We start from the raw sequence: 27,155 nt of genomic DNA, 5'->3' as shown, positions 1-27,155 counted from the left end.
GCTGACTTCTCCAAAGTACATCCAAATAGTTTGGGCTATACTAACAATAGTGAAACAGCTGCAATCTTTGTATTTCTCTTTTAAGTGCTCTACTGAAGCTAGTTTGGTGGAAGGACACAATTCCACTATGAGGAAAGAGGCAAATTCTGTTGTCCATTAGAGTACTCCAGCCCCTGGCCCCTGTGGAATGAAAGTATTTATCAAGTGCACAATACAAATTGTCTGTAGGCTTACTAAATTGCTGAATGGCAATGCTATCTTGGGGCAGTTGGGGAAAAAATATTTACTTTTGCACTGTGACACTGACCTAGATATTGTAATATTTAAAAAGAATGGTTCGGCTTGTTTCAAAAGCGATATTAAATGAAATCCTACCATCTTTAAATTGGTCAACAAAGCCCAGCTTTCTCCTGCTGTGGATGGCATTATGAGGCAGAAACATGCAACCTGTAGTATACAGTGTCTGATGGTTAGAGGTATTTTTATTGAAAGTTGACAGAGATACAGGATCTATGCAAATTTTCCATAAGTTGTCTACATTCTCAGTGTTTCCATGAGGTTCCAAAGAGGACCATTACTTTTTCCCTCCCCTCTGGGATTTACCCTGGAAGGCTCCAGGATTCGTCAGGAGAGGCTAGTGTAACCTGTCTAGAACCCAAATTTCCTGATTTATAAACATTTTTGCAAGCTATTATGGGCTTCAATCAAATAAATATGAAAACAGGTAAAAATGTAGACGGCAAAGGTGTGTGTGTGTGTTGGGGGACACAGAGTGGGGAGCGGAGAGGGAAAGAACTTGGAAGCAGTCTGAGTGCAACTGATATGTTCTGCAAAGGCCATGCCTAACTCTTAGCAGCAAGCTTTTTTTTTTTTTTAATTATTCCATTCCCTCTCTTGAGCTTCTGAAACTGTGTACAGACTTAGGGGTATATCCCGAAAGAGGTCTGCCTTTCACCATGCCCAACAGGGCAATCTGCCCCATCCTCTCAGTTCAGCACTCTCAGGTCGGTTATGTTGCCTTCATCTTGGGATCACTGGTGTACTCCTTCCGTTTCCCCTCCACCGTAGTCCGCCGTCCCCTCCGATTAAGCCGCGTCGTTTCCATCTCACCATCAAATCCTATTTCTTTATCATGAAAATAAATACTTTGTGTACAAAATGTAAAAGTAAAACTCTCTGCTACGTAAGTTCACATACCAGTCAGGCTATTTGGGGGACGGGGTGGGGGGGAGAGAGGAGTGTAAAGGGGAGTCCTGATTGTTTCTTCGATCTGTTTGGGGTGGCGATTGCCATTCGGAGGGAGTTGCATGGGTGTCGTCTTATTTGTTTGCGTCCCTTCTGTTAGAAACTCAATGGCGGCTTCTGGCACGGGAATTTGGGCAGCAACTACTGGCCACGGTCTAGTAGTTGGTGAGTGGGTATCGCAGAAAGATGAAGACAAGGATGATGCAGAAAGTGGCCAGTGCCGAGCTGGTAATGTTAAAAAGACGGGCAGTCTTGGCGTCTTCGACAGCACCATTCAGGTCATTGAGGAGTTTTTTATCCCGAACCTGGAAAAAAGAAGAAGAAGAACCATTGGGTGACATGTCAAAATGGAAGCCAAGTAATCGGGCTACAGCAAGAGCCACAGCCTGCCCAGTGATTTCTGGTGCTTCAAAGGATGTGAGTGGAAACATCTAGTATTTGTTCCTACTGCATCATATGCATTTATTTCCTCTGCCTGGGACTCCCAACTATCTCCTTTACCTTTAAAGGATCAGGACGGTACTACCGATATATTTCTTCCAGTAGGGTGCACAATAGCACTGCAAATGTGATGACGGAGCAGGTGAGTCAGCAGGGGGGGGGGGAGATGACAGGTAGGTGCTAATTGGCTTTTCCTTGCGAGCACAAAGCAGTATAGCATTATGTGTAGAGCTGCTTCCTCTAGGAAACTATGTCTTTGCTCTATCCATTGGTCGCAAAATTTGAGATGCAAATAATAGGGAGGGGAAGATGGAGTGGAGATGACTGGGGCATTAACCGTTGACATGGGCTGTGTGTCATGCACTGGAGGAAACAATCTGTACATAGTTAAGACATTTCATTTCTTTAACAGCTAATGGCAAAAATCCATGGTCTTCTAAGTTGACACTTCACCAGGTTCGGCCCTGTTACGTGCTTCCTTTGTGACTGCAGCCAAGTTAATTTCCAATGCTCCTTCTGAGCAAAGCACATTATGGCAGGGCAATACACAGTTCAGAGTAGGGGTGGTAACCCTGTCATGCACTCCTATTTCAACTGGATCATGGGTATTTATGGGAGTTGTCAGTAGTCAATTGTATACGTGTGTGTGCGTCCCATCCCTCCTAGTGAAATCTGGCACAGGATTCCACTGCAGCAAGAAGCTGTAAGTATATTAATATTAATAGGGTTAGGCTAATGGAGGTCTTATGCAGATCCCATGCAGTTTAACCTGTAGCCACTGCAGCTAGACTTCAGGTTTCATTACTACAGACCAGATCCTGCACATCATTAGTACCAGTAACATTGCAAAAATAAAGCAGCATGCTCTGGAGCAGCCCTGCTGGTGCCTCTGTATTCTGGAATAGGTGACTGAGAGAAGGAGGCCTCTACAGAGAGAATCCAAAAGCAGTGTCACTAAGCAATTCTTTCAGGTGTGCAGAAGCTGTAGACATATGGCTCAAGCTTGATGTGACTATAGTTACATTCTATATGCTAAAGTTATTCTGCTATAGTACTTTCATGGGTTATTAGAGTACCCTTCATCAGGTGCATTGCCTTGATTTGTCAGTGGGTCTATATACACATGGTTGCAGAGGAGTCTCTCAAACTTTTTTCTCTGGGCCACACTTACAGAATAAAAAATTGCTTGTGCTACACTGATTTTTCTTTTTTTTACTGATAAGAAATAGATTGGAAAACACAACTAGGATTGTCCTCAGTATCACTTGATGCTCCTTCTCTCATTTTGAAAAGATACCTATCCATTTCCTGCAAATATTTTAAAAAATGTTTTGACACTATACTACCCTGAAATATTGAAATGGTTCTTTGTCCTTGAATCTTCCCACCACACTTGCCCCCCTCTCCTGCCACACCTTTGAGAACCACTGGTGTAAAGGATGGGGGGGGGCAATGGAGTCCCATGACCATGAAATGCCAAACGTACAGCTTGTGACAGTACAATTAAAGTTTAAATGTATGCACAAAAAACAATGGAATCAGTTACAACAGCAGTAATTTGTGATAACTTAATCATCCTTCCTTTGTTGGAGAATAGCAATGTTCAAGTCAGTATTAGGAGAGAGTCCTGGGAGACTGAAATGATCTCTCACGAGTTTCTGAACATTGCCATTCCTGATGTCAGATATGTGATCATCATCATCATCATTGCATAGAGACTGACCTGAAACTCAATTACCCAGCAAGTATGAAACTACTGAATTAGAACTGAATAAGAAGTTTGATTATATCAGTTCTGAGCATAAGTAGAGACTATGGGTTCTTGTCCCACTACAGACATTAATAAATTTAACAATGATTAGGGTATCACTAATTACTGCTGTTGTGAATAGTCTTTTGCATACAATTTTATTTTGCATACAATTTTAAGCTTCAGTTGAATTTTCACAGAGTGTACTACTGGCACTTCATTGCCATTAGATCTCATTATTTACAAGTGTATATAGTGAAGTGGACTCTGGTCCACGAAAGCTTATGCCATAGTAACTGTGTTAGTCATTCAGGGGCCACAAGACTATTGCTTTTGCTGCAACACATGAACATGGCTAATTCATACTGCAGGGAGTTACTGCTTTAGTGCACAGGGAAGGCCATGTGATGCCCTTCAGATGTTGTGGTCTACAACTCCCATCAACCTGGACTGTTGATGGTCAGAGCCTTCAACATATAGAAGACACTACATTAGCTACCTCTGCCTTACTGACTCGCATCAGGTCATAAGATTGCAGTAAGAAACGGAAGCCCACTTGCAATGAACCAAGCTAAACACCAGGTGTCAGTGGTGAACTATGTATAGCAAACCTATCAAGCTGTAGTGCAGCAGAGCTGCCTAGAAAGAGCTAAACGTTTTAATTGACCAAGTGTCTCCAGAAATCTTCCATGAATTCATGCAAGTCATTTTTAAAAGTGATTTCCTTTATAACTCCCCGAGTGTTTACTGCCTTGTGAACTTGACATTGCTCAATGAAGTGATGGCAATAACAAAAGCCACAAGTTCAAATATTCGGTCTGTGATTCCAGCTTGCCAATTTCCAAAGCCTGCAGCTTATTTCAGGCCACGCAGCAACATCCCATGCATTCTAAATACATGAGATCTTCCATTTTGCTCCCCTTGCAAGGCCGTTCTTTTACAAATACACTCCTTCCTTATCACAGACTCTGCCTGCTGCCTGCTTGCTGGCACAGTTGCTATTGAAGGAAATTGCTAATGTTGACTGAACTGTAAAAGGCGTAGGGAGAAACTGCCTGTTATGCAAATGCATATATTAACTCCCTAAATCAACTTCTTTCAAGAAAAAAAGCAGCTCCAGAAAGGATTAGCTTTCAGCAGAGAAATAGATGGATGTTTAACCCTTTCCCCACCCAGTGCTCTTTCTCAGTATCTCCTCGTTGGGGATCCAGATGTGTGTTTGCTGCACACATTCCTGGGATTCTTTTGAAAAATCATATGCTTTAAATATATGGTGTGGATGGTGGTATCACTGCAGGTGGGGGAGTATACTTCCGTTTCTGCATTAAATTTTGAAAATTGACAATCAGAAAATGAATAATATGCATTCTGAATATATTAAGAATAATAGCATATCATTTGTTTTCATTATTTAGTTTATTCCACTTGCAGTGTCTCATTTTCTTGCAAAATGTATTTACAGTGACCAAGACTGCAGAAGTGAAGGGATTTTGTTTCTTTGCAGATAAACTTCAACAGAGTCACAGAGATTTTACAAATGCAAGCCCTTCTATCCCGAACTGTCATCATACTGTATTCTTTTATTGAAGAGGCTACATGAATTTGGTTCTAATCACCAAGACATCAATGATTATTTATTATTTACCCGGCCCTTCCTCTGAACAGCTTGCAGCAGCCTACATACCTCCTACTTTTTACATTCATAACAACCCTGTGAGGTAGGTTAGACTGAGCCACAACGACTGATTCAAGGCCACCTAATAAACTCTGTGGGTGGGTCTCCCCAGTGTAAAGCAAACACTACTACAACTCACTGGAAACAACTTCAAAGATGGTCCCACTACATTGGGTCTGGATTTATTTAACGAAATTGTATTGTGGAAACCCAGCCATTTCATCTGCCTCTAGCTTTGGCCCATAGTCTTCCTTAGATTCACCACCTTTCAAGAGTCTCAAAGCAATCTTTGAGGTCAAGTTTTCTTGCCATGGAGATAGCAATAATGGGGAAAGAGCCACTTGTTGACTAGTACTTGTTGCACAAATACAAACAGCACATAACTTTTACTTATCCCTAAATCAGAAGTGGGGAACCTGTGGCCTTCAGGATGGTGTCAGACCACCACTGCTTTCATCCCTGAGTGGCTGAGGCTGGTAGGAGGCAGAGCCCCAATTTTTTTTTGGAGGGCAGCAAATCCTTCCCCCCCCCCTTTCCAATGTAGCATCATGTCTGGGGGGGGAGCTCCATGGGGGGGGGGCATCATATGACTTCACACAAAGAGCTCTGGGAATTATAATTGTGGTGAGAATTCTGCTGGAGAACCATAGCAGCGTAATGCATGGCATCGTATCCTACATTTGGTGAGTTATAAATCAATTCATTGGGGGGCAATTCCTAAGAGTTTAAATCCTTTTAAGTTTGCGGTGAAGACAGATCTCTTGTGCGTCGCTCACAGCCGCTGCACAGTAGCGGCAGCCATCTCTGCAAAAACGTTTTTAAAACACCCTAAATAATGTATTAGCTAGCATTAGTGTCAATTATTATTAGTTACATTTGTATCCTGCCCCTTTCCCCAAGGAGATCCAAACAACATCTGTTCCTCCTCAAAAACTGAGATAGGTGAGATTGTGAGGCAAAGGTAGGCACTTGGCCAAGGCTACCAAAAAGAGCTTCATAAGTGAGTGCTGGTTTGGACCTGGGCTTCCCACATCCACACCCAATCCTATAATCATGACTACACCATCACTGAGGGCTCCTCCAGGTGTCCTTTTCATTGCACATCCATCATGATTTGTGTTCAGGTTGGCATTGGGACAGTTATCTGTGATCTTGCTTTCAGTACCGTCAAAGTTTTGAGTCAAACGTGCGCCATTGCTTCCAACGGGTGCATGTCCCACAGTTTTCTGCTTAAACCCCCAAACTTTTCATACTACAAAGTCCCAAGGATTTTTGGTCCCACTTTTGTGCCCCCTCCAGATGACAATGAGGTGGTAACACTGGGGATGCATCACACAACAACTAATAAAATGGAACAATGTGTGAGTGATCCAGTATAAATCCACCACTAATAGACTGCTATTGCATCACTGATAGGTTGCAGAATACACCCACAAACACACCCACACACATACACACTAGTCTGGAGGGGACCTGCATGATTTCCAGGTGAACATGCTAATTTCCTTCCATTGAAAAGTGTAATGATTCAGGTAAAATAAAAACTCTGTCTGTGGTGTTCCGTTTGTGATGGCTATTCCACCTATTCAAGCCATCATTTGAGTAATGGATTTGCAAGTGTAGTGCAATTAATCTGTCTGATTAATACATTCTAGCACTATATGCTTCTTTGCAATTTATTTATTCTTTTAGATCTAACAAAAACCCTTTAAAAATGTGCATCTAAAAATGTATGTGTGTGTTTGGAAACATATGTGTCATAGAGATTCACTTATCTGAAATATAGAACTGGTTGCAGCTTACCATCCAGTTTATACTTTGTGGCAAACCTAGGATTGCTGCCACACATTGTGTGAAAAGGTCCTTTGTCTCATTCTCTGTCTGAATCTTCTACACCTCTTCTTCCTATTGCTGTTCTTCTTTCTCCCACATTCTCTATCTATACCTTTCCTTTAACACCTGCTTCTCTGTTGTCAGACTGCTATGTCAAGGCAGTGGGTGGGGGCCAGCCCTGAAGCTATTCCAAAACTGTAGCCAGCTTGATTTTTGCAGTGAAATGCAGACAAAATCTCATCACAAGTCTCTAGGAGCTGCAGGGATACAACACTTTTGATGAAATAACTGAAAAGAACAAATGAAAAGAGCAGATCATTTAGGACTTGCAGATGCTCATGATAATTAGGAGCATTTAAATGAAAGTATTCTAGGAATGTACATCTCCCAGGAGCACCAGAATGAACTTTCTCCCTCCTTTTGATCTGTATCTTTGTCATTCCCTCCTGTCCTCCTTTCCCCCACTTTTCTCACATTGCTCCCTTTCCCCACTTCCTATTGTTTTGAAGATTAATATGGATTATCTACCACACTGAATGCTTTTAGGTGAAATAGTGCAGGGTATCAGCAGGGATTATAACAGAGAAAGCAGGCACTCTTTAATCAAGCTGACAATACCTTGCGTACTTTTACATGCCCTTCTGGCAACCCATGTTAAAGAACTATATGCTGCCTCCTGTCACAGCAAAGCTGTTCACACCGGTCTCTCTCATCCTCTTTTCTTCCCCAACCCCCAAGCATATTAGGAGTACAATTCTGGCACCAGCATCTGCTGCTAAGTTTTGTCTGACAGGGAACCAGAGCACTGCACTATTGCTATTACACTGCTACCTCTTGTGATTCCTATTTAACTAGCCATGGCCTCATGCATGCTAATCTATGCTTCCTTCCAGGCACCAGACAGGTGTTGCGAATGACAGCCTCAGGGGACCAGATTCAAAGGAGAAAGAGGCTCCTGTGAGTTTAATAGCTGCTTGGATAGAAAAGGGAATTCCTGGAAGTGCAGGTGGTCCTGCAGGGATGAGAAAAGCTGCCCTTGTAGAATTTCCTCTTTGAAGCTTCTTTAACCTTTGGCCACTCCAGGATGTCCTATTGTTATGATCATTTTGTGGTGGTTGTTTTTTTCGGGGGGGGGGGTAAATATATATTGAGAGAATGCATTTTTAATCATGCACATCTTGCTATTAAGTGGCATTCTGGGCATTTAGGAGAATGGCCCCCTGCTTTCCATGTGGTTCTGGTGGTGTGCCAGTTTGTGATTATGTGGGGGTTAATAGATTCACAGCTGTGCCTTTCATTATGCAGAACTCCTGGTCAGCAGCATTTCTCAAGGTGCAACTATCTTTTTTTCCTGTTCTCATTTAGCCTTGTGTTGCTGTTCTTTCCCTCTCTGTTAGCTGCTGTTGCATAAGGATCGATAAAGGAGATCTTGGCATTGTGCTCTCACCAGGAAGATTCATGGTTTTCCTGGCACAGTGTAGACATCCTGTCCCGAGAGTTATGCACACATAATGTTTCTGCAGCATTTACTAGTAGAATAGCTGCCACAACTGGGCACAGGGCAGGCTGCTGACAGATTCTCAATTATCTCTAGTGAACTACTTCTGTCCACTGACTCTGTCTACCTGATATAACCCTATCCACCCAGACATGAATGCAGTACAAACCAAGGGTTTGTTCCACGCAAACGAAATTATACACCCCCCACCCACCCAATCTCCATCCTTATCTCACCACATTCATGTTATCAAACAATATAAATAACCATAAGATCACACCATGAAAATAATTAAAGCAACAGTCATAGCCAATCGATACGTCAACGCACACACACAATATTAGCCAATGCAACACAAGTAAAAATCCTATTTGGGAAAGTCTGCCTAAACAAAAAAACACTCTCATGCAACACCCTAGCAGGGATGCACAGTGGCAGAGCTCATCATGATCCAGAATTAAGGGGCCACTACCAAGAAGGTAGGACCATTTACTGCTCTCATAAAGAGGAACCTAGATGATCTTAAAAGGTAAAGAGATTCCTAAGGGCAGAGATGATCTGAGATATACCAAGTCCAGGTCATGAAGGACTTTGTAAATTGAAACCAGCATCTCTAATTCAAGGTAATAGGTAGTCAGTACCTCTGCTGCACAATTACCGTATTGGCCTGAATATAAGTCTCACCTTTTTTTTTCCAAATTCCGACCATGAAAAGTTAAAGTGCAGCTTAAACTGGGTTTTATAATATTGCTGCTGAAACAGGCATACAGTAAAATGGGGCGGGTGTGAGTGCCTGCGGAATTTTAAGGGAGTGGCTTATATTTGGGTATTGTATTTTTTTCTTTTTTGCCCTTGAATTTTAAAGGTGCGGCTTATATCGGGTGCAGCTCATATTCGGGCCAATATGGTAGTTGAAAATTAGACTCCCACCTCCCTAACCCAGCAAGAAAGTGGACTGTGGCAATACATGTAAACTAAAGCCTCTGAGATATCATTGACTGTCCAACCTAGAACCATTAGATGGCAACCAACATTTGCACAAGATTCCAGGCTTCCATCCTGACTTGATCATGATAGTGCAATCCTGCATGGGTCTATTCAGAGTTAAGTACCATTGCTTTCAATGGGGCTTACTCCCAGGTAAGTTTGTGTATATAGGATTGCAGCCTGAAATATCTTGAAATACTGAATTCACGATGAAGTTGCTGTTTGGAGACAAGCATTCCTATGATCCCTGATCTCTCTCTCTCATATTATTTGCAGGTGCTGCACAGATTAGCGCAGATACATGTTTTCTTTTAATCACCCCTTTTCCCAAAATGACTTCAAATAATGTTATGCTACTAAGGGTGAACTCTTATCAAACCTCAAAAAAAAAAAAAAAAAAAAAAAACAATATATTTGTCCTTGTAATAAGGCAATGAAAATGGAATGGAGAGCTGAGACACAGATTCCTAAAGCCAAATGTTTCCCAGAGCTTGTAACGAGATTGTGGTAAGTGCACAGAATTCAAAACTAGACCCAGACTTTCTGAAAAGGTGCCATTTATTAAATAAATTAAAGTAAAACCTCTGGGGATCCAGTTTCCATTATGCAGCCTTTGGTGTGAGGTTTTCAAGAGATCAGCAGACAGAATAAAACTATCAAATCTCATTTGATGAATCTACATCCTACTTAAAATGCAAAGGCACATCTGTATGAGAGCCTCACTCACTTCCAGTTCAATGCTTTAGTGCCAAAAAGGAAGTTTAAAACTAGTCTGCTGAAAAAGAAGAGACAAATGTTATAGAAGCCAAGCCAAGCCCCTCCCCATATCTCCCTGTTTCCATGACTTGTACAAACAATGTGTTAGAACTCCAATCTGCATATACATGCAGGTAGGGAAAGGATAGAAAACACATAAGAATGACCTTGCTGGATCAGGACAAGCCTATTTTCCGGCATTTTGTCTTCAAGGGTGATTGCTCAAGATAGCTATGAAAAGCTCACAAGCAGGACATGATAAAGATAGTCATCTCCTTTTATCTCTCATATGTTGATCAGAGGTGAACTACCTCTAAATGTGGAGCTTCTGCTTTTAGTGTTAGCTTAGAAACTACTGATAGGGCTTATACTCCACAAATTCACCCAATGCACTTTTAACGTTATCTGCAGTTGTCCTTATTGCTACATACTGTGCAAATGAATGCCACAGGCTACTTCTGTGTTACACAGAGTACTAGTCTGAAATGGTAGGAATACACCATTGCTTCTGTTTATTACAGGCATGGCAATAACCACGTATGTATTTACTGAAATTCACCAACATAAGAAACACCAGGTGAAAATAGCTTCCCCACTGTACACAGAATAGATCTTAGAGCTCTGTTGCAATTAGTGTTCTAAATGCTAGCTTGCTGTGCAAATAACCAAACTTCCCTCTTTTCTGAAATATACCCAGAAATTATGTGTTAAAACTAATTTGTCTCTCCTGCTCTTCAAGATGCATCCACGTAGACCGCTTACTCGTTCACTCTTTCAAAATCCTCTCTTGGCTTGCTCTCATAATTCATTACCTTCCAACTACCAGTCTCTGATTTCAAGGCCCGTTGTGACTTATATCTCTGCCCATCGGCCGATGATAGACTCCTCAGCCCTTTCTCCTAATTTTCTTCCAGTTTGGGACACGTGGGGTTTTCGTAGGCATGAAGGGGGCTTATATTTCACAAAGTTCTGTGCATTTTCCTGCTACACGGTACCCACACTGACTCCTTGATTTTTGTGATTGTCCCTGAAGAGTGTTGGCGGATCAGTGCTGATCAGAGTCAAAAGATTTGCAGCCACTACCATGGACAGCGGCACTAGAGGTCAAAAGGATAGGGTGATTGCAGGACTGACAGATCAAGGAGTTTGTGATTTGCCTGGTCAATGCCTCTGGTCCTTGCATTAGATCACTTAAGGGTTCTTCTGAGATCCCAATGGCATAAGGCATAGCACTCAGACCCCAGTCCCTGCTGGGGGCAGAGACATGGGGGCTGTTTTAAATTGCTCTCCAAGCTGCCAATTTATGTGGCAAGTTGTGTGTGCTGCAAATTACCATGTGGATCATTACCAGGTGGTGGAGAGAGGAATTTGTCCACATCATTGTGGAGCTGCTGCACTCAAAAAGCTTGACGCATGGCAAGAACTGCCTCATGGAATGATTGAGAATGGCATTCACAGCACTATTGTTCCATGTTCACTAGACCTCAGTGACTTTGAGAATGGGATGTTATGAGTTGAGAAACAATTGGAAGCACGTGAGTGTGGCCGCCAAACCTCATGTTAATTGTGTTTCTGCATTTAACATGCAGGGTTGTTGTTTTTAAGCATCAGTGGTGTGTGTGATGATAATGATGATGATGATGATGATGATTTATTTATTATTATTATTATTATTATTATTATTATTATTAATACCCCGCCCATCTGGCTGGGCTTCCCCAGCCACTCTGGGCGGCTTCCAACAAAATACAGTGGTACCTCAGGTTACATACGCTTCAGGTTACAGACTCCGCTAACCCAGAAATAGTATCTCGGGTTAAGAACTTTGCTTCAGGATGAGAACAGAAATCGTGCTCCGGCGGCACAGCAGTAGCAGGAGGCCCCATTAGCTAAAGTGGTCTTCAGGTTAAGAACAGTTTCAGGTTAAGAACGGACCTCCGGAATGAATTAAGTACTTAACCTGAAGTACCACTGTATTAAAATACTGAAATACATCAAACATTAAAAGCTCCCCTAAACCTTATTATCAAGATTGTAGCAGGCAGTGAGGAGGAACTGAACCATCTCATTCTTTCTTGCAGTCGTAAAGAAAATCTCTCTGCTCTGAAGCTATTATTTGCACTTGAAATATAATGAGTTTAATGCCAAGTTTACTTTGGCCCTGAATGGACCTATAATAGTGGAAGCAACCAAAAAACCCATAGGAGAACCCAACTGTCCCACATATATCAAACTATGTAACCCATGAAATTATCTATCATCATGCAGTCAGAACCAGATGCATGAAGAAAGGTGCATGTTTAAGCAAGCAGCTTCATATGGCTTGCACAGGCAAGGCAAAAAAATACTGCAGGGAAAAGCACTACTCCATGCTCCACCAATACCCTCCCATAGAGCTGCAACTCAAGCAGACCTGGGGGGGGGGACTACTTTCTGGTCTTCAAGAGGCAGATCCCGACCATCAGCAAAACACTTTCACTGAAAGCTGAAATACATGACCATCAGCATCATGTTACATGGAATTATATCACCTTGGGAGAAAGCTAGGTAAGAACCTTCTTCCTAAAAAAGCCAGGATTGGGGCTTTAAAAATATATCTAACCTCTTAGTGTTGAGGTCCGACAAACAACAGGGGACCTCTGTGCTTTTGTACCACATACCACCACAACCACCCCGTCCAAAAATCTTATAAAACTGCAGGTTTAGGACAAAAATCCAGCCTGGAGCTGCTCAGGATATGAAGGTAAAGGCTGCCATCATACAACATTTCTCTGGCCCCGGCACTCTTAAACCTCATCCCATATGTTGCTGCTGTGCTGATGCAAAGGCCGCTCACAGCACTAGGGTTTTAGGAACCTGTTGAACTTAATGTCCTATACTTTAGGGCCTATTTAAGGCAATATTTTAGCTATTCAACATCATTTCATTTATAAAAAATTTATTTTAAGTTCTTAAATTATTTAAAGTTCCAAGAGCAAACTCTGGGGATCTTATAGCCTTCGGCATGTTGGCTACCTCTCAGCTACAATACTCTGAACTTATGTTACCACAAAACAGGTTTTTTCTTCTTCAAGAGACAGCCTCTAGTTGTATTCGCAACTGAGGCCCCAATTAACTTTGCTTGAGCAAACATGTAGCCCCAGTGATGTTAGTAAGCCAAAGTTCTTCACAGAAATTGCTGTTGTGGTCTGAGTACTGCCTGGAGTAAACTACTTCTCAATTAATATACATTGCCCAAGCTTACACAGCACCAGGGGCTGTGTCAAGTAAATAGCCATGCACAGCACTTGATCTCCACTTATGCAGTTTCTTATCACTTTATTCCACTTTAATCAACTTTTGATTAATCTCAGCTGAACTGTGGTCATTGAAACATATTGTGTTTGAGATGACATCACACGAAATGAAAAGCTGTTATCTGTAGTGATCAATCTGTGATTCCCACACACAAGCTGTCACTTGAAGTTCAGTTAAATCAGTCTTAGGATGGTCTATAGTAAATTGGGACAGTGCTTCCGCTTTTCAATAGCATTGTCAGGTTTCCCAAAAGATAAAAAATAAGATGTAGTCGTAGCTGTTGTTTTTGATTTAGATAACCTTCTACTGGTCTAGAAGTATGCAAGCTCCCCCCCCCCCCGCCGCCATGGAGGGGAAAAAGAGACAGTAGTGAAGATTTCATATTGTCATTCAAGGCTGTAGCGCTGGGGTGCTCCTAGGCCTGTTGCTCAGTCTGGAGGGTTAACCTATAGCAGTGGTCAGACATGCTTTTCACCAGGTCCATCTGGTCAGAAAGCTGGATATAGATCTGGTGACATGGTTCATACCTTCTCTTTGTCACCGTACAATGTAATACACAGCACACGGCTGCCCTTGATAATTGTCAGAGAGTGCTAACTGCTGCAGAGCGAAGCCATCCCTTGATGAAACTAGGCAGCAGGAGCATATTACACCAGTGAGAACTTGCACTGTTTCTCTATGGGATCCCAGACACAATTCAGGCGGCTGGCTTTGATTTATGAAATGCTTAACAGCTAGGGGGCAATTTAGCTATGTATCCATTCTGCACTTCTCATCCTGTCTTATCATTAGGATGCCTAAGGGCATTTCAATGCAAACAGTGCACACCTCAGTCACCATTTAACTTACTATCTATTGCAACTTATTCTGCAAGCAAGTCCAGCGAGTATTATGCACAGTCAGGATCCATATTTAGGCATTCGTTGAACTCTGCTTTCTCTGTCCCCGTCCCCATTATCCTCTATGAGTTAGAAGGAGACTGTCAGGGTTTAACATTGTGTGTGGCACTTACATGAGCACACCAGGCTCCCTGTTGCAGACAATCACCTTCCAGCTTCTGGAGGGTGACCAGGGCAGCAGTGGCAGTCATCAGGGCAAGGGAGAGATGCTTGCCTGACCCCTGATCACTGCTGTCACTGCGGCATTTCAGGAAGGGAAGGAGTAAGGTGGCTTTGAGATGGGCATTATGCGTATGCACTTACGGAATCTATCTGGTGCTGCTGTTGGTGTGCTTGCACCATGCTGACCTCATCACTACCTTGCCCCTCACCCTTCCTGGTACATCACAGTGATGACAGTGATAGGGGGTCAGGTAAGCAGCACAGTGCTGCCAATAACCACCGCAGGACAGAGTTGGTGCGCTTTATCCCCATTCTCTCCCATCACATGTTGATTTAATATAGGAAGCAAGTGCCTGAATAGGATTAGGACAGTGGGAGGATTGCAAGACTTTGAAAAACTGTACTGTACTCTAGCACAGTAGAAAAGAAGGGAGTGGATACATTCCAACAAATATATAAATAGACACTTACTTTAGTTTTTCAGGCTGCCCTCCATGAGAGAAAAGGATGGAGCAGAAATCTGAAACACGTTCATCACTCACCAAAGTGCTCATTTTGCTATACACTCTGCCTCTATCTATTCCACAGACCCCTGTGCATAAGCCACAAATGCAATGGGCACTGCCTCCTTTGTCACTCTCTTTCTGTGCCTTTGAAAAATGTTGTGCTTGCATTTTTTCCATTTCTCTCCATCTCTTCCCTGCTATAAAATCAGAGCTGCAAGAGAGAGAAGAGCCCTATGGGCTTGCTGCAGGAATTACTGACAGAAAATCTTCTGACCTGTGCCATGCAGAAGGTCAAAATAATTGACCATAATAGTCCCTTCTGGCAGTGAGAGCTATGAAGATACAGAAACTGTCTAGCCCACCACATGCTCCTGCTGACATTCCTTATATTGCTCTTATCAGTGCACAAGGCAGGTTATTTCATTTATTTCTCTAACAAACACCAGCGGTTCCATGGACTGACAGACATCAACACTACCTTAATGATCAGCTTGTTTCTCTTGCCTTAATTTTAGCCATTTTCTTGGATCTTTAGAATTGCTCTGTTCTGAAAGAGTCAATGGGAGCTATAGATTCTGAGTGCTTTTGGTAAACAGACTTCTATCTATATCCCTCTGGAGGATTCCAAACATTTATTTTACCACTAAGGTTTACATCCAAATGACATTTACATGCAGTAAGCATGGCTCTGATCCTGCATCGTATGGAGTACCTCCTTCAACCTTCCATCTTTACTGAAGCCTGCACTAAGCACTTCTGCATCTTCTGCATGAAATTTTTATGGAGCTTTTGACTGGCTAGCTATTCTTCAAAGCCTAGATTATAAACCTGAGGAAATGAGAGGTTATAAGGACTGTAAGAATTGGAAAACTACACATCATCCAAGACACCTGTTAAGGATTTTCTCTCTCTCCTAAATGAACAAGTCTAGCTCATGCTGACATTTGTAGTTATTGGGCTGTAGATTTCAGAATATCTGGCTTAACTCTTTGCCCATAGATGAAAGCATTCTTCAAACTACTGTTATGGTGCACAAGAGTCCATTTTATTAAAACAATAAATAAATTGGGGTGAAGGATGAAAACAAGCTATTCCAAGACCTATGCTACAAGAATCTTCTAAAGAAAACTTTCCTTTCTAACCCAACGTCAACCCTTTGCTGCCTGTTTCAATGTACAGACTTATTCCTTTAATTAACCAGGCATTTAAATCATGGGTTAAGATGAACAAATTGCCAATACATTATTTTCACTGTGTATTCAGCATGCAACTTTTTCATTGACTTCAGATTAAATTGCTGCACTTGCCCAAATGTCCCAGTTCTCTGAGCGATGTGAAATTTCAGGTGCAAGCAGTTACCCATTTTTGTGTTTCTTTGGCATGAAGTCACTGGGGCTTAAGACATTTTGTAATGTTTGTATTCATTTTCAGCTATACATGGTGAGCATAGATGGAAGAGTTCTGCTTAACAACTCCAACAGACACTCAACATTCATCTGTCTCCACATCAGCTTCAGTGGAGCAGGCTGCATCCTGAGATGTTCCAGATCTCCAGTTCAATTTTCTGTCTTCTGATCTGCCTGGCTCAAAACTTTAAGTCTCATAATTTTATTTTATTTTTATCAGACACTAGTTTACTCACTTTTCTTCCTGCCATAGTCAGAGGAAGAAGACTAAGTACTGGTAATTTCTGCCCGTCGCCTATGCCTTTCTTGGTCATCTTAGCTCCCACTGAGACACACCAGTTGACAATGGAGTGCACTTCCAGGGGTGAAATCAAACCAGTGGAGAATCACAATGCCTGCTGTAGCTGCAGAGACTGGTAAATGCTGCCTCCTGCATTGTTTTTGCTGTGTTAGAAGAACTGGTGTCCTTCCTGGGGCAAAAGCCTGAGCAGTGTATATGGAGGTCCTGGGCTGTCCAGGCCTTGCTGATGTGGTCCAAAGGAAAGCAGAGCAATACATTTGGCACCAGCTTGGCTGCAGGAGTTGCCGGAAGGAGTCGTACAAGGCACCATCCAACTGTCCTAGGGACTCCACTCCAGATTTGTGTAGGGTTTACTCCTTAGCCTTTTCCTCTCTCCAAGATGTCCCAGAGCCAATTGGGGAGTGGGGTCAAGGGCAGGAAAGCCCCATTGCCATAGCAGAAGTTCCTGCACAGGTTTCCACTTGTAAGTTGGATCCAGCCTATTGAATTTGGTGATATTATTAGAAGATTCCCAACTTCTGTCAAAGGTCTTTTAAATCTTGTATGCAATTATCCTTAAAAGGATACATCAGCAAAACAAAATAATTGTTTCTAAAGCACCTTGCCATAACACAAAGCAGAAAACTTTGTGAAATATAAGAGGCTCCAGAGATGATTGAATTGGACTCAAGGCTCATTTAATGCTTGTCTACACAGAGTAATAAGTTACCCTTCACTATTTTTACTACCACCTCTTAGGACTTCTAATTGACATGTCTGCTTTAAAGGAACACTATTGTTTATCCAAATCTATGTTTTGCTAGGTCTGAAACCAAAATGGTATCTCCAATTTCGCAGCTCATGAACTGCAAAAAGGAGCAGTAATTCTTGGGGGCAGGGGCGCTGCAGATACGCTTAAAGTATCTACTATCATCCCATCTGCAGTCCTGATAACAACTGTAGTTTCTAATTCTGACTTGCAGATTAACCACAGTCAGCCCAGTTGGATCCAGGGGTGGGGGAAATTGGTACAGATGAGAGAAGCATGGGTGGGGGGGGGGAGAATCAGAGGGCGTGTGCAACCTGAAGGTAGCCAGACCATGATTTGGCATCAAATGCAAACCAACCCAATGACTACCAACTCAATTTAAGATGTATTATACCATTCTGAAAATAACAGAAATGAAAAGTACTTTTACATTTCCCTAATCAAATGCTTCGAGAATAGTGACATTTTTAAAGATCATCAAATCATCATAGAATTGCAGAGTTGGAAGGGACCGTGAGGGCCATCTAAGTCCAAACCCCTGAAACACAGGAATCTTTTGCCCAATGTGGGGCTTGAACCCACGACCCTGTGATTAAGAGTCTCATGCTCTACCAGCTGAGCTATCTCTCAAGGGACATAGATGTATACAGATTTATAATAAAAGGCCATATGTAATAATTGCTGGGGTACATGGAGATTAGCAGCTGCTCTATGTTGGGGTTGGGTCAGAGGCACCTCAATGGGTGGATTCCCTTAACGTGACTTAATGTGTGAGGGAGGCTTTATTCTGAAGCGAAAGTACATGTTTACTGGCCAGTATGAGGGACAGTCCATCTCAGCACCCTCTGCACAGAGATGCACTGTACTATCTGCAGGGAGGCTGGGCAACAGTTCTATTAGGTTCCCCCGTTACCTTCACTCTCTGCTTTCAAGAGTGGATTCTATGTCACCTGACCCCAGTTTTACTGACCAGAATTTGTTTCTTTTCTTCCATGTAAAAGTCAATAGCTGCCACTGACTTCTGTGGGAGAAAGTATGCAAACACGGAGCCCCCTACCTCGCCTTACCTCAAAAACTGCTCATCCCAGTGCATGGTGCAGGCTTTGCAACCTCTCAAGTGTACATCAGACTCAAGTCCCACCTTTTTAATTAGTTACAATAGTTTATCATTAATGCTGTTGCCACTGTCGTCATCATCTATCTACCTTGTTTTTTCCTGTTAATTAGGCAATAATAAAAACATACAAAATACAACATAAAATTAGCAATAAACCACAAGCAGAAGAACTGCAAAAAGAAGCTAGCAGCAAAATAACTTAAAACAATGAGTACCAGCAGATTAACTACAAAAGCAGCAGTGTCAAACAACAGGCAGCTAAAATACTCTATTCCCAAAATGCTTAGGGGGGTTATAATAAAGAAAAGGCCTTTACATTCCTCTAGAAAAACTGGCAAAGAAAAAAAGATAGAAAGACCTATTTGGGGAGAGAATCACCATGCCTGTGGAGCAACTGCTGAAAAGACACACTTTTGTGTAGAGAACTTGTGTGGAGAATTTGAGCTAGGGATGTATCATTCAATTTAATAAGCCTATTTTCTTCTTGATAGCTATGTTAACACTTCAAATAACTTCTAAGTTGTTCTAATTTTATTTCTAATTCTTCTTCATTCTTTATTATTATTTATTGTCATTAATAATGACAAATCTTAATAAATAATGGTATGATTCACCACCAAAGTTTCATTCCGTACCTAAAATTCTGCATCTCCACCTCAGGTTCCTTGCCACTTCTTGGGTTTCGTGGCTCACAGTCTCCAAATTCCTCTTGCTGCCTCGCCCGTTCTGTTGGTGCCAAGACTATTGTGACATTAAGGCAGGGTGTGTGCGAGAGGGGTTTTTTTAACCCCCAAATCCCATGGGCCGTCTTAACTTTGCCTATGTGTGTTCTCTTCCCTTCAAGCTACGTGCTCTCCCGAGGCCTCTTCTTCCCACGAGGTGAGGGAACTGCACACAGACATTTCTCTTGGGCACAGAAAAGCCATCCCAATAAAACCTAAAATGTGTTTGGGCTGTCCCAGAATTTGCAAAGAAAACTGCCTCTAACCATGAGCACAATGCATTTCCTTTGCCAGTGAACAGCTGTAACATATCGGCAGCCCCCTGCCTCACAAAATACTTAGAACGAAGGCTTATAGATCATATGCCTGGCATTACATTCACACAGATGAGTTCCAGAACTAGTCTTTTTCGGAAATGTCCACACTTGTTTTCCCAGCAAAACACATAATGAGAGAATAAGAAACTCATCTCCACAATAACCCATTTCTGGGTTTCTCCCTTAGAAACCTTTTTCAACATTTCTGTCAAAACCCAAACCCTAACCCTTTACCCTCCACAGGCAAGTTCTCTGTTCTTTGTCTCCAACCCATTGCATAAACACAAGATGTCATCTAGGGCACAGTGAGCTCTAGGTTTAAGGTGGTCAAGCTGCAAAGTGCCCTCTGCTGAACCTCTCCCTGTGCTGATAGTCATGCACAGCATTGTATTATTCCATTGTATTATTGTTATTAATGCCACCCAACAACACACATCTCAGGTGTCAAAGGCCAAGGCAAGAGATGCATCTTCAGCATCCTACAAGAGCTGTCTACTGAATGCCGGCAGCACCTCTGATTCCTCTCCCCTTAATCAATCTAATATCAGGATTTTCCTCATTTTTCTTGTCCTTTGGGGCAAGGGTGTGAAGATTTGTCAAATTTCAGCTCTTTAATATCACAGTGACAAGTGAAGGTCAGGTTTCCTAGCAATGGTGCCATATAAAAAATAGGCAACAGGTGCTTCAGAAGCTGCCGCATGCTGCCATCTCACTACTATCCATGCTCCAAGGTGGACCAACAAGGGCACATAAAAAGGCATTCTCAGTGGCTTCCCCCTTTCCCTTGAATGCTGTTGTACAATAATTTTGTTTGGGCTGGCACTCAGAAATGGGGGGAAAGGGAAGGAAACATAGACAACCAGGGTAGCTCACACTCTTCTGCAACCTCTTCAGAAGCACCCCATGGATTCTGATCCTTAAAAAAAAAAAGGCAGCATGTATTGCTAATGCAGCTACATGGTAGACTGCCAGCAATAAGAATTTGCTGCAAAGATTGTCACTGAGGAACTTCACACATAACTAATGCCCAGCATACTTTATACCACTCTCCCTCTCATTCATATTGCTTGTTCTTATTTAGTGTTGTAATTTCCCTGTTCTTGCTCACTTGGAAATTTGCTTAAAAGCAGAAGTGTTCACATAACTTTTACCAAAAGCCATAGGAGGACCATTTACCAGTGCTGTGTCAGGGACCCCAGGGCCTGATTCCCCACCTTATCACCTGGCCTGGTCTCTACCTGCATCCTGGCTTGGTCAGGTGGCTGCAACTGTGTGCGCTCAGACCTCAGATCAAGAAAGAGAGTGGTGATCTGCAACATCCAACCCTGGAAGTAGTGGGCAGTATGACACATCTGGGAATGCCCAGGTCTGGCATAAACAATGGGAGCTTGGACTTAGTTGACTCTTGCCTGGTTAGCAAAGTATCCTCTGTATGCTGCACTTCAGGCTTCAGCTTCCAACCTCAGCAACTGACATTGGGCACCTTGGAGCAGAGAACATTCCTTTTGCTCCAGGTCTGGTCAGCTGGCCCTCTGACGGCCCTGGCATGTTAGTCCTGTTTGCAGGCAGATTACTCCTGAAGCACTGAACCAAAGACATGCTGGATGGGCAGAAAACCAATGAGGACTAAATAAGGTACAATGAGAAATGAGAAGGTCAAATACACAAGAGCTAGAAAGTGAAAAACCAAGATGCCACCTGTGGAGATATGCCCTATTGTTTGAAAATTAGTAAGATATATGCAATTTGGGTTTCAACAGAACATGGGATACTTTGATAAGAGCCATGGCAGGACAGGACAAGGAAGAAACTAAGGCTTGAGCCATGGTGATTGAAGGAAGGATAGAGAATAAGAGCCTAGCAGCTTTGAAGGAAGTCTGAGTATGGCCCAGAAGCTTGGCACACAAAACTGAGGTCAAATTCAATCTTCACCTTTCTACTCCCATTGCTACAAAAATTTTAGTGCATTTTGATCTGCACATTTTTCAAACTTTTCTCTTTTACAATGAGAGCTTGAAATGTGATTCCCCCCCCCCCCAATGCTACACTGAGATACACAGAAGGCCGGCCTGTTGTGCTACATTGTCTTGCCTTTGCCCAAAGTTAACACAGAACAGCCACAACCTGTTTGCTCTGACATTCTTTCCCATCTTGCAAGACGCTTGTGAGGAAGGCAGATAACGGTACCAAAAAAAACCCCAACAACCCACCCTACAGCTTGAGGATTAAACTTGCAACAAGGGGGACTTTGTGAACAGAATGACCTTCTTCCCATTTCTAAAGGAGACTCTGCTCTCAAAGTTTTGAAGCCATGTTTTGAAGGGGGTGGGGTGAACCATATAACTTTTGAGCCGCCTGCCAAAAAATTGCTAAGCCCTTGTAGAGCTGTTGGCACACAACAGCCCATTAACTGCATCCGACCTCCCAAAATCTCTTTCATGAGACTGAGGGAGGCATCTGCAACCCTATTTCACATGTAGTGAAATGGAGAAATACAATAACACAAGCAAGGGAGGCAAGTTATTCAGCCCCCAAATAATATTTTTTTCAGAGGGGGGGACACAGGAGTTTGTTGGAGCAAAGCCAGGTATTTGGTGGCCAGCTTGTAATACCAAAGAGACTGAGGGTGCAGCTAGCTTGGAAACAACCCTATTGCTCTCTTGTGGAATTCACGGTCGCTGGAGTTATATGCAATTAATTGATCTATTTCTGTGATGAAATCCCTCTGAATAGTGTAAATGCTGTCTGCCAAAACACATCCGTTATATTCCCCTCTGGACCTCAGATATATTAGAGGCTACACAACAGCCCCTGGGCCTTCTTTATCCCCACATCCAGATAGCTATTCCCCCCCATATGTAAAAGGGGAAGTCGCCATCCATTCTTCCTTGATAGATGATCGCAATTTGCTTGTTGGCTGCACCGAGCAGTGAAATCCTGGAGCCCAGCTGGCTCATATTCACCCTGCAGTTATGAGGAATAATTACAGCAGGTCTGGTGTGCTCAGAGGGTAGTGTTACCTTAGAAAAGGTTACACAAGCTAGAGAAGCTTCATGGCCAGAATTTCATCTCCCACTCCTGCCATCTCCATTCCTGTTTTGACCAAGCAAGCCAAAAGGCTTTTATAGCCTTTTAACTGGCTGTAGGTTCCCTTTAACTCAATTGCCTGAGTGCATCATCTCCTACATGTTTGCTGATTTCCCTTTTTTATTTTTAAATCAAAGCTCCCATTTCTAGAGCCACCTTCCTTGCCCATATGACATGTACCATCCCCTCTGTCTTCCACCACTCCAGCCAGCAATCTTGCTCTCCTAGAAGGTCCCCATTGCTGACCTTGTAATTTACAAGGCCCAAGGGAGAGTGAAGCATGAGTTGCTTTCCTCCTCCTCGCCTGGGTATTCTAAACAGCAGCAGAACAGCAGCTGTTTCTTTCACCCCCTTCTTGCTCCCACTTGCCAAAGGAAGAAGCTGGCCTAACGCAGCAGGGGTTATAAGAGACCTAGAGGTCCCCCGAAGAGCAGAGTAAGAAGCTGACAAGCGATTCATCTGTGCTTAAGGCTGCTTCCCAAGGGTTTCTCAGGTCTTCCGGTTTGCAGCTGCTGCATTCATCAAACAATTCCTTTCCATCGAGAGCCAATCAGATCCCCAAAACAAAAAGGCTTCTCACTAAGGGTCAGGTGCCAATGCCACAAGTTCGTAAAAAGGACTCCCGCTGATTCTGATTGGATTCTTATGAAGCATTCTTCCGTGGAGCTCTTAAAATATTGTTTTCAAAGATTACCCTTTGCTGAAACTAAGCCACATTCTCAGCTTGCAGAAATATTCACCGTCTCTCCACTGCAGGCAACAGTATTATTACATGCTTCTACATCAGTTGGACTCCAGATGTTCACACAACAGTGATGCAACAAATTCAAGTATGCATCTACTTGGAGAACTTCTACTTGAAGAATCCAAACCACATTCCTAGCTTTCATGAGGGGCAAACATTCTAAAACCTAGCTGTGCCAAAATATTCTAGCCTGTTAAACTGGGAAACAATTCAGTAAAAGCTGTATTAAAGTTTAAAAAGTCCTGCATGAACAGATAATGCTTCATGGAATATGAGTGTTAGTGCAGTCCTGTTAGCACTGAGTTAAAATCCCTAGTCAGTCATAGATTCACTGGAAAGCCAGAGAAAGCCACAATTTCTCAATCTCAGATTATCATCTACAAAAATAGGAGGGATATTAATAACCTACCCCATAAGACTGCTGTAAAGAATAATCCAATACTATTCATGAAGGGCATTACAAGTAATGTAGAAAATGACACAATGATGGATGGTGATGGTAGGGATGGCAATGGCACGAAAGAATCCCTAACTCACCAAAATACTTTTAATTACATTTCTCCCCGGCTAGCTCTTTGTCTGCCAGTTGTAAAACTCATTTGCCAACCTTATTAACCATGAAATCGGAAGAGAGATAATCACAAATCTTCAGCAACAGCCAAAGCCAATTCAGATCTATAATGGCTGATTCTTCTCATCTTACCCATCCAGATTCCTATGTTATTTTCACATAAGAATGCCTGCAGGTTATTAGAATGCTCCTTTTCTTTATTCTGTTGGATGCCATTCACAAACCAAAATATTCATGCTCCACAGCCAAAACATTTGTGCCCCACAAACCAAAATATTCATGCTCCCCTGGAGAGAAAGTTCTTCTCCCGAACCCAACACATTATGCCTGATAACATGCAAGAAAGAGCAGTTCTCATCAGAGAGCTGCAGTAAATCAGCTTCACTATAACGAGCCCAGGTGGAGGGGCACAGACTTTCTCCAGCTATGGCCCCAGAGAGCCTCACTAAAAAGGGCTGAGATCGGTACTTACTTTCAGAGAATATGCCAAGGCAATGAATCCCAGACAGCAGAAATTGAGGTATACAAAGTTGAAGATGGACCAGAGATAGTAATCATTCACCTCGGTGGTGTCTGGGTAGATTTCAATCACCGTGGTGGGGTTAGTCATCGTCTTCTTCTCTACAGAGTGTTTGCATTGGACAGGTGGCCGCAGGCTGTCCCCTTTGCAGCTCTTGCTCTCCATGAGGCAAACGGCAGAAGAAGGAGACAGGACCGGCGATCCTTGCTGTGCAGGGGGCGTCTTGGAGATGCAAGCAAAGCACCCCTGCTGGGGGGCGTGGGGGGGTCTTCGAGTCCAAAAGGCCCCGTCAAAGGGACATGGAGGGCCCAAGGGGGGTTCCTGTGGTCTCTCCGTGGTGGCAGCCCCCAGTTTACACAACTATATCCCGGCAAAGTGTGATCCCCTGAGAAAGACGGGGAGGAAGGAGGCAGGCAGGCAGGGAGGATCAGAAAGGAGAAAGAGGTGGGAGAAAAACAGAGCACAGTGCAAGGATGCAGGAATCAGAAGGGAAGAAGAAGAAGAGGGGGAAGAAGAGGATTAAGGCAGAGGATAGGGCAGTACACAATTGGGGAGGAAAAGAGGAGCAGAGGAGAGGGAGGACAGAATATCCAGGCAGGGAGGGAAGAGAGAGAAGACTGTTTACACACATGTACCAACCGCCAAGGAGTATTTCTCCGGCACACTGAGCAGTCATTAATGTATGCAGCAGTGTAACAGTTCCTGGTCTCCCTGCAGCTGGGTGTCCCAGCTCCCTCCCGCAGTCTGCTCGGCTTCCCCTCCCTCGCCTCCCACACAGAGCAGCCCCAGAGTTCATCAACACCCCGGGAAAGGCAGGGGAGCCTGACCCATCCGTCTCCTGCTTTCTCCCTCTCTTTCTATTTCTTCTTCTTCTTCTCCCCCTCAACCCCATTCCCCACTGTCTTCTGTTGATCCCTGCCAAAGTCCTTTGCGGTATTGTCTGACAACAACAACTCCTCTCTGTCATTCCCTCTCTCTTGCCCCTCCTCACTCACTCAACTCAGCATCAGCTTCCTAGACACTATCAATGAAGATGAGGATGGATTTTTTTTAAAAAAAGAGAGAGAAAGAATTCCAAAGAAAGGAGCCTGGGCTGGGACTAGCAGGCAGTTCCCCAAACCGATCCGCTGCCGGCGTCCCCCTCGCTGCCTCCCCCCTCCCTCCCTCCCGCGGCGACCCTTCTCCTCCTCCCCTCCGTCCATCTCGTCATCCGAGCTCTCCTGTCCCGTGCCAGGATCGAAGCTGGGTGCTGGGAGCCGGGCGGGCGAGGAAAGCGAGTCTGTCGCGGGAAGAGGTTGCACAGCTGCGACAGATCAGCCCTGCCTTGTCTGTCTTTTGGTCTCTCTCTCTCGATTTTGCTGAGTCCTCATCTTTGCTGGATTCCTGATGTAATTGACTTTCCCTCCCACCCCCCTTTCACCTGTCAGCAGTTTTCCCGTTTGGACAATGTCGCGCGGTCAGGGGTGGCTGTGGGAAGAGGAGGAGAAAGGGGGGGTGGAGAAGAAGAGGAGGAGCAGGGGGGTGTCAGCCTCAAAGAACCCCCCCTCTCCCTCCTTCCCTATCCCACACGCTTTCCAATTGGGAAAAGCAGCCTGCTGATAGCCCCACGCTTGCTTGCCTGCCTGCCTGCCCATCTAGCCGCCCATCCATCCATCCATCCATCTCCGGAACAGAGGAGGAGGAGGAGGAGGAGGCGAGACTACTCACAAGGAGGGACTCGGGGAGTTGCTGCGTCTCCAGCTCAGCACTGCCTCCGGCTCTTCTTCTTTTCCCACAACTGGAGTTGGTGGAGGAGGGGAGAGGGGAGCGGGGACAGCAGGGGAGGGGAGCGGCGAAGAGGTCAAGCGGCATCTCTCTCCCCTCAATTCCCAATCAGGGCAAGGCGCGCGCACACGCTCATTAGAGCCTTGAGGCTGCCCAGCTCCACTTCACCTCGGCCAGGCGCGCTCGTTGGTGTGCGCTCGCGCGCTCTCCTCCCCTGCTGCCGCCCTTCTGGCCCCAAGCGCGCGGGGTGTGTGTGTCTGTGTGTGTATTCGCGGGCACGCGGCGACCTTCTACACGGGAGACCAATAATAATAATAATCAAACCCACTCAACTCCCACCTACCTTGTGGAAACGCGGGCCGCCCCCCGCATCCAGGCGCAGGCATCGCCAGTTGAATGCCTTCCAGTTGGTCCACAGCGGTGTTCCAGAAGCAGCGGGGAAGCTGAGGGGCCACTTGTGTCCGAGGCGTGCAGAAAGTCCCTCAGGTAGCAGGCCCGGCCCGGGCCTCCGTGACCGACGCGCATGCAGACACGGGCACGCCGTCCAACATGGAGGTGCGTGGCCAGCAGCACTGAGGGACTCCTGGCCACCCCCGCCCCATCCCCTTCTTCAGTCTCCTGTGGGGAGGAGGGTGTTGCCCTGCTGACGCGAGCGCCGAGGGGCAAGGGGCGCTCTGTGCGCTCCAGTCATGGGGAAGAGATCGAAATTGGATAAAGATCGAATGTCGCCTGCGCGGGCGGCGGACACACACAGACACGTATCTGTACAGTCGTGTCAGAAGCGCCCCGCTGGCCCACAGAGCTGGGG

General features: G+C 44.1%; 1 protein-coding gene across 6 annotated transcripts; it reads right to left on the bottom strand.

Annotated features, from left to right (window-relative positions):
* Positions 1–464: 464 nt before the first annotated feature.
* IFITM10 (interferon induced transmembrane protein 10) lies at positions 465–27,155 on the bottom strand. 6 transcript variants are annotated; one of them, XM_083495532.1, is made up of 3 exons: positions 26,691–27,155; positions 24,536–24,968; positions 465–1,550 (listed from the first exon to the last, which is right to left on the bottom strand). In XM_083495532.1, exons 2-3 carry the CDS (start codon positions 24,746–24,748, stop codon positions 1,401–1,403), a joined length of 363 nt encoding a protein of 120 aa, XP_083351658.1. In that variant the 5' UTR covers positions 24,749–24,968; positions 26,691–27,155; the 3' UTR covers positions 465–1,400. The 6 variants fall into 6 exon arrangements, with proteins under 6 accessions (XP_083351658.1, XP_083351657.1, XP_083351659.1 ...); XM_083495531.1 differs by lacking the exon at positions 26,691–27,155 and adding an exon at positions 26,291–26,527; XM_083495533.1 differs by lacking the exon at positions 26,691–27,155 and adding an exon at positions 26,004–26,248.

This window comes from Podarcis liolepis, assembly GCF_965112155.1.
Source record: "Podarcis liolepis genome assembly, chromosome: 1".
NCBI classification, from domain to species: domain Eukaryota; kingdom Metazoa; phylum Chordata; class Lepidosauria; order Squamata; family Lacertidae; genus Podarcis; species Podarcis liolepis.
The sequence above is the reverse complement of the archived record's forward strand: the minus strand, read 5'-3'. Positions and strand labels throughout refer to the sequence as shown.